The sequence below is a fragment of the Phacochoerus africanus genome, chromosome 6 (assembly GCF_016906955.1).
Source record: "Phacochoerus africanus isolate WHEZ1 chromosome 6, ROS_Pafr_v1, whole genome shotgun sequence".
In the NCBI taxonomy this organism is placed as follows: Eukaryota; Metazoa; Chordata; class Mammalia; order Artiodactyla; family Suidae; genus Phacochoerus; species Phacochoerus africanus.
The window spans coordinates 98,840,175-98,848,154 of NC_062549.1; the positions used below are offsets into that span (position 1 = coordinate 98,840,175).

General features: G+C 43.7%; 1 protein-coding gene across 1 annotated transcript; it reads left to right on the top strand.

The window, feature by feature from the left end:
• Positions 1–1,910: 1,910 nt before the first annotated feature.
• On the top strand, positions 1,911–6,811 carry MCL1 (MCL1 apoptosis regulator, BCL2 family member). The gene is given in 6 exon segments (XM_047784740.1): positions 1,911–2,312; positions 2,315–2,461; positions 2,464–2,517; positions 2,519–2,717; positions 3,072–3,319; positions 3,949–6,811. Coding segments are annotated over 6 exon segments (1,053 nt in total). The 5' UTR covers positions 1,911–2,024; the 3' UTR covers positions 4,066–6,811.
• Positions 6,812–7,980: the final 1,169 nt, after the last annotated feature.

Consider the following 7,980-nt stretch of genomic DNA (forward strand, 5'->3'; position numbering starts at 1 on the left):
TGAAGAGACAAAGGAGATGCGATCCAGTGCACAAGTGAAGAGATTGATCTGGGATGGTAGGGAAGGTTTATTCATTTTAACTGTAGTAATGGCAGACAGGATGGAAACGGGAGAAAATTCACAGATTTGCTGGTGAGAAATGAAGTTTTTTTGGAGTTCCTGTTACGGTGCAGCAGAAATGAATCAGCCTAGTATCCATGAGGTTCAATCCCTGGCCTCGCTCAGTGGGTTGGGGATCGGTGTTTCCGAGAGCTATGACATAGGTGGAAGAGGCGGCTTGGATCCGGTATTGCTGTTGCTGTGGTGTAGGCGGGCAGCTGTAGCTCCAATTCGACCCTAGCCTGGGAACTTCCAAATGCCGCAGGTGCAGCCCTAAAAAGCAGAAGAAAAAAAAAAAGAAAAAAGAAAGAAAAAATGAAGTTTTTCTCCTCTGATTGCTTCCATTTTCTCAGTAAGTTAAAAGCTGAAAGTGAGGCTGGGAGAAGGGAATATGGGAAGTTTAAGGATATAAAAGAAGGTGTTCAATAGTCATCTTGGATCACAGGAGAGTGAATCAATTAAGGAACTGCAATAAGATTACTGAACACTTGAGATTTCTGGCTATAAGCTTAAAGTGAAACCAGCAATGCACTTCCTTCTACAGCCTCTGAAGAAGAAACCGCTTTTGCACGCAAATTTGCTCAATCTCTTTCCCCTAAATAAAATCGCGTTCTAGAAAGCAGAGCAGAAAAAGCTACCTCTTCCATAAAGTCTTCCCCTAGCTCTCCTGGCCGAAAGTGAATTTTCCAGCCTCTTAATTCCAATATTAAGTTGTTGATGCCTCCTATATTCCATCTCACATTATGGTTTGTTGCTGTGCAAGATTTTACATTCCTTAAATAGATAAACCATTTCTTATTCACCACAACCGCGGGATGTTTCTCTCCAAACTTTCTGCCCCTTATTATAAAGCTCCATGCTTCTAGGTCTTGCCCAAATACATAATCCTGTGGTACAGGTGCCCTATTTCCTTATTAAACTGATGTTTTCAGGAATAGGAACCATGCTCACCTTTCCTGCTTATGTCCCTCAAATACTTTGCTCTTGAATTTTAGCTATTATTAATTTTACACATCTTTTAGGAAAAACAGGTTGCTTCAATTAATGTTAACTCACATATATGGTATACAACAAGATCCATGTCCTTAAGGGGTTTACCCCTAGATTCAAATGTCTCTTATCAACATAAGTGGTATCAAGAGTCTCAGAAGATGTAGTGAACGAGTAAGACATATATAAAAAGCATGAGAGAGATGGCGATGGGAGAAAGCAAATAGGGAGACAGGCATAAAATTTAGCTGGAGCAGAACAATTTCGCTTTGCGAATTTACGTAAAAATGATTCTATAGGTCAGTCCATGGAGCGTCCCCATTTCCACACAATGTTGGAATGAGAGTACAGAGCTGAGGTTGCACAAAATAACTACATTTTCCCAACAGTGTCCTCTTATTCATCCATCCTAAGGCTGTGGTCCCGCATCCGTGGCAGAATTTACTCATCCCTTTTCCTCAATCTCCGAGTGACTCGAGGGTTAGGACTTTGGTGTGGGGGAAAAAAAAAAAAAAAAACCTCCGGTACAAAAGCAACAGAAGGGGCTTGCAAATCAGCACTCAGGGAAGCGACGAGGTAGCAATCCCCAGCCGGCCCAGACCGGCACGGGTGAAGAGCGCAAGCCCACCTTGCAGAGGGCTGGAGCCACGGTTACGTAACTGGCCGCGAGAGGTTCGGAGAGCCGGAAGCCCCGCCCCCCGAACCGCCGGTTAGGTGCCGTGCGGTGCTGCATTCTCCGGAAGCTTCCGCCCCTTGCCCTTTTACGGGGGTTCAATTTTTTTTTTTTTTTTTTAGAGAGTTGCTGACGCCACTGCGGACTGGTTCTAAAACGGAGATCTAGGAGTGCCTCTCTCAGACCTTACTTCCGCTTCCTTCCCGTAAGGAGTCGGGCCTCCCCCATTTTTCTGCCAAGGTGGTGGCGGCGGCGGCTTGCGATGTTTGGCCTCAAGAGAAACGCAGTAATCGGACTCAACCTCTACTGTGGGGGGGCTGGATTGGGGCCTGGAAGCGGCAGCAGCGCCTCGGCTCCGGGAGGCCGTCTCTTGGCTACGGGAAAAGAGGCCACGGCCCGGCAAGAGGTAGGGGGAGGGGAAGCCGGCTTGGTGATTGGCGGAGGCGCCGGCGCGAGCCCCCCGTCCACTCCTGCGCCAGACGCCCGGAGGGTCGCGCGGCCCTCGCCCATTGGCGCCGAGGGCCCCGACGTCACCGCGACCCCCCGCCAGACTGCTGTTTCTTCGCGCCCACCCGCCTCGCGTCGCCGCCTGAAGAGATGGAATCCCCGGCCTCCGACGCCATCATGTCTCCCGAAGAGGAGCTGGACGGGTACGAGCCGGAGCCCCTCGGGAAGCGGCCGGCCGTCCTGCCCTTGCTGGGGTAGTCGAGGAGGCCAGTAGTGGCCCCGGCACGGACGGCTCGCTCCCCTCGACGCCCGCCCCCGGCAGAGGAGGAGGAGGACGAGTTATACCGGCAGTCCCTGGAGATTATCTCTCGGTACCTTCGGGAGCAGGCAACCGGCGCCAAGGACGCGAAGCCAATGGGCGGGTCTGGGGCCGCCAGCCGGAAGGCGTTAGAGACCCTGCGACGGGTCGGGGACGGGGTGCAGCGCAACCACGAGACGGCCTTCCAAGGTAAGGGGGTTAGTCGTGAAGGCTGCCCTGCTTTTTCTTTCTCTTTAGCTCTCTGGACTCACGCACCTTCGGTGGGTGGAAACCGAAACGAGTCCATGTTGAAACGACTCTTATCCCATTTCTGAAACCAGAATATTCTGGCTGTGAGTCATTGTTTCCGCCCACTTGATTCTTTTGGAAATGGCAGCTCTGTTCAAAGCCCGGAAAGGGTGGGATGTCAATTTTCAAGTGGGAACGGCCTAAATTCTATAGAGCTCAAATAGCGATTTCCCCCCGCCGTGGGTGGGCAGGCGAATCGTGCCCTGGTTTAGACAAAGGAGGCGGTGAGAACCTGCATGCTTTTTTTCCTCTCAGGCATGCTTCGGAAACTGGACATCAAAAACGAAGACGATGTCAAATCTTTGTCTCGAGTGATGGTCCACGTTTTCAGTGACGGAGTAACAAACTGGGGCAGGATTGTGACTCTTATTTCTTTTGGTGCCTTTGTGGCCAAACACTTGAAGAGTATAAATCAAGAAAGCTGCATCGAACCGTTAGCAGAAAGCATCACAGATGTTCTCGTAAGGACAAAACGAGACTGGCTAGTCAAACAAAGAGGCTGGGTAAGTTTCATTTAAGGTTGAAAAGGGGGACTTGAAGAAGTGGGGATGGAGTGGAGGGTTTTATAGAGAGAAAGGGGATATCTAGAGGTTTTTAACAGATGCACAACTCAGTTTTCGGGCTCTAACTTAATGTACCTCTGAATACGTTGCATCAAAAATTCTAGTTTTATGAAAAGTTTAGGCTATTTTACTGATTGAGTCTTTCGTTTTGGGTTATTTTACTGTAATTCAGCTGGATACTCCTCACACCAGTGGATTCAAATTATGAAGAAACAAAAAATCACCTGGAGATAATAGAAAAAATTATTGAAATTGCTCCTCCCTTTAATTGCATAATTTGTCTCCTTTGCAGTCTGGGAGTAATAATTGGTTCCTGGTTGTGTTTTGGGAGGAACCTTAGCTATTTTAATTCATCTTTTTTTTTATGTGGCCACACCCAAGACTTGCAGAAGTTTCCAGGCCAGAAATCGAACCCGCACCACAGCAGCAGCCCAAGCCACTGCAGTAACAATGCCGGATCCTTAACCCACTGAGCCACACGGGAACTCGTAATCTTTTCTTTATAAACAGTGTTTTTAAGCCAGTGGAAACCTGTACTTGAAAATGTGCTTTTCTTTTTTGTTTTCTAGGATGGGTTTGTGGAGTTCTTCCATGTAGAGGACCTAGAAGGCGGCATCAGAAATGTGCTGCTGGCTTTTGCAGGTGTTGCTGGAGTAGGAGCTGGTTTGGCATATCTAATAAGATAGCCTTTTAAGTGCAATAATTGACTCTTAACCAACTCCAGCCACAAAATCCTACATCTGTGAAATCAAATGTATTTATGAAGTTGGACTTCAGGCTGTCTAGGCCATAATCTCCAAGAGGTCTACTCTAGCAACAGAGAAAAGCAAGTGGCAAGAGGATTATGACTGAAATAAATACCTGGGAAAAGTAGTTTCCTTTGAAGAGTCACTGTCTGAAAGAAGCAGAATTCAGTTTCAGCAAAGTCAAACTGTGGGAGGCCTTGAAGAGTACTTTTAGACTTAGGGTCAATAGTAGGGTAAAGAGACTTTAATTACCTTGTCTAGAACAGGAAAGAGGCCAGTAGCCAGGCTAGTCCTAGAGTTCATTAAATATGCCCACAGACTTCATTAACTTTCTTTAGTGTCAGAAGAGAAGCACTAACAACACCACTGGTGTATGTAAAGTGGATTTAAGCTACAGGTAATAGAACTATGATCTGAAGCCCCAATACTGTACAACAGCATGTGAAGGGAAGCTTTTTCCTCTCTATAACTAGCTTTCCCAAGTGTTCTTGAATAGAAAGTCCAAGTGCTCAGGACATTTATACCTGTTCTGCTTTGGCTTGTGGTTTGAGGGATTCTTTATTAGCCTCGTTTTAAGACAAAAACTTGTAAATGTATTTGTCTGTAAAAATTGTATATATTTTTACAGAAAACCTTTCTTTCTCCCTTTGGAGAAAAGTCTCAAATTTACATTAGTTTTTTCATACCCTTTTGAAATCTTTAACCTCTGTAGTTAGGAACCTGTTTCTTACGGCTTTTCTATTCTGAACTTTGTTCCTGGTCGGTTCTAGATTGTATACAGAACCAACTGTTGTAATTGTATGCACCCTGTTATAGTGGAACAATTCTGACTCATAACTATGCAGGCTTTAATTTTCCTGATTTTGATAAGTATTTCTTAGGGTTTTTTGTTGTTTTTTTAAACCTGGGACTGAAAAATTGAGAAATGAAAATTAATTCTTTCACTTTATTACATAATAGGTTTGCAATAATTGAGTCAAGATGGGGTTTTAAGATTTTATTTTGGGGGGTGGGACACATGGGCTGATGACTTAAAAATAATGGGCTCTGATTGGGCAACTACTCATTTGAGTTCCTTCTGGTATGATTTAACTAGTGAAATATAAACTGAGTTCATGAGCTCATCTTCAAAGCTTCTACTAAAAGATTTTCAGCTGTTCCAGATGGGACTTATTAGCAGTATGTATAAAAAGATCACATCAGGTGGATGTGAGACATATAATCCCTTGTTTGCCTAATAAATTGTACAGTGATAGCTTGGAAAAGCAGACTATAGTTTAACCATGGTGCTATTATTAGGCTTGCTTGTTAAACACAGGTCTAAGCCTACTGTGTCAATAAAACAAATACTTCATTTCTGTTAATAATGTTCAGACTTTGTTTCAGACTTTGCATTGGCATCCATAGAGATTTCAGACTTGATGTTTTTATCAAACGTACCATATATTTCCTGTTTTTCTTTGAAATATTTGCTGCTTGTTGTGCTCCCTCAACACATATTTATATCAGTTCCTATAAATTTGCCATCCCTGAACTCTTGCTGGCCCTTTTTAGTTTTTGGCACTAGGAATCCAAGTGACCACCCAAGGAGTCCACAGACTTTCATCCTTCATGAATTTTATCCTCAGGAGGAGGTAGTACAGTGAGCTCTGACCTAACAGTTAAGAGGTGAGAAGAGTCCCTTTTCCTTGAACTGCTTTCTTTTTTGGTTGTTGCTCAATCCTATCTTTGGGGAGATAATTTTAAAAGTCCCCTTAGGGATTTTTCAGAGGAAGAGACCTTTTATGTGACTCTAGGTTCTTTTGCATTTGAATATGTTCACTTAAAATTATAGAAATTAATGGGCTCTGTTAAACCTCAAACCTCAAAGAGTTATTTAAACTGGTAAGCTGAAGAAAACTTGTGTAGTGGAACCATGGTCATTTGAAAGCTTCAGCCTCAGAATGTGACCTTTAGTGTGTGGACTCCAGACAAAAATAGGCATGAATAATATGACTAAGAATGTAATAGGGAAGAATTGCCCGGCCTGCCCATCTCCGAGCCATAACATCATCCAGATAGAGCTATTTTTACCTGTGTATTTATCGTTCTTGACCATAAACCACTTATTTATATCATGTCTCTCTCTAAGGACCTAAAAGCACTTTATGTAGTTAATTAATCTTAAGATCGAGTTAAGGTGACTGAAAGGCCTGTCTCCCCATAGCCACTTGTGGAAATAAGCACAGAGATGCCAATTGGTGGAGTTTAGGGTCCCCACTTCCCAACTTACTGGGTGTGACTGCTGAAATGCAGATGAGAATCTTAAGTTGATATTTGGGGCAGGTTGGGTGATTCTATAGGGAAAGGAGGCACCTGTTTTAAGTGCTGACTAGCTGTGTAGTTAGGCAGCTCCTCCAAAATGGAAAGGGAGGAGCTGCTTGGAAAGATGTCTCTCTCAGCAACTGTCTGTCTGATGCTTCTCTCAGGGAAAAACCTGCAGTCCTCTAGTGTGTCTGTGGTCTGTGTACATTCTGTTGGGGGTGAACACCTTGGTTCTGGTTAAAACAGCTAAAAAGCTGTTGACAGCTGTGCCAGGAAGGGTTAGGACCAACTACAAATTAATGTGGGCTGTAAAAAGTAGTGTGTTTCCCTAACTTTCTGTTTTTCCTGAGAAGAAAATAATAAATCTTTTATTCAAATACAAGGTGTGGTATGGGTGTTTTCTAAACATTGCTTGTTTTCCTTCCCCCTCTTAGGCAAGCACCTGAGGGAAGTCAGCTGAGCAAATAAGTATAGGTGAATTAACCAGCAAAAGCCCCATAAAGCTGATTTGCCTTAGAACAAAGGTCAGTTCCCTTCAGTATAACCCCTTTTCATCCAAATTAGATACACTGGGGTTTTAATTAAATGTCTTATTTGAAGTAGTTCCTGTTCATTTTAACACAAAAATCAAAATCCCTGTCCTGATAAAAGTCTTCAAGTATTAGTATATCGTGGCAGGTAAGAGGGTTTATTACGGCAGTTCTCCCTCCACCTCACTCAACTTTTTGAGGTGAGTGAAGGAGCTAGAAGAATTAACATCCGAAGTTAAGGGTTCTTGATACTAATGTTTGGATGCTTTTCCCCTTTCCTCCCAAGAAGGTGAGAATAAACAAGTCCATTTCAGAAGCCTCCTTCAGGGTCTTTATTTTCAGCTACCTTGAAGGGGAACAGAATCACCATGGAAATGTGCAAATATGAGGTTTGCATATTGGTTTTAAGCCCTGAACACCAAATGCTAATCATGCAAATAGGATTCTGTGCTTTTCACCCTTCAGGTTTTGTGCATTTCTACTTGGCAGTCCCCCTTTTCTCTGGAGTCTAACCACCAAAAAAAAAATGGCAGCTTTTTATCAGTATAAAGAAAGCCATTTTGTACAAGTGACCTCCCAAGCAGAGGGGTGGAAGGAGAGTAGCACAGGATTTAAGGGCCCAAATCTTGGTCAGGGTCCAATTCTGCACAGTGCTTTTGCTCCTGTTATGTTGTGATGTGAAGCCATTTCTATGGCAATATTCCTTAGTTTAACACCTTAAAAACTTGGGTCAGATGGTAACCAGTAACACAAGTCACTGAGGGAGTCAAAATAATCAACACTTCCTTTCATTTGAACCAACCAGATTTTTTCTTTCAGTTCCTGTTTTTCGACTTTAGTGCCAGCTCTTGCTTCATAATATTTCGAACATTTTTCTTTAAAGCAGTTGTGGCAACTGAAGGGTTTTAAGAAAAATTAAACTGAAATAACTTGTATAACTGGTGTATAACATGGCTCCAACCAGATGCTCAGAGCATAGGCCATTCCCCTAGTTTAAGATAATCAGCTGAATTTGTCTCAT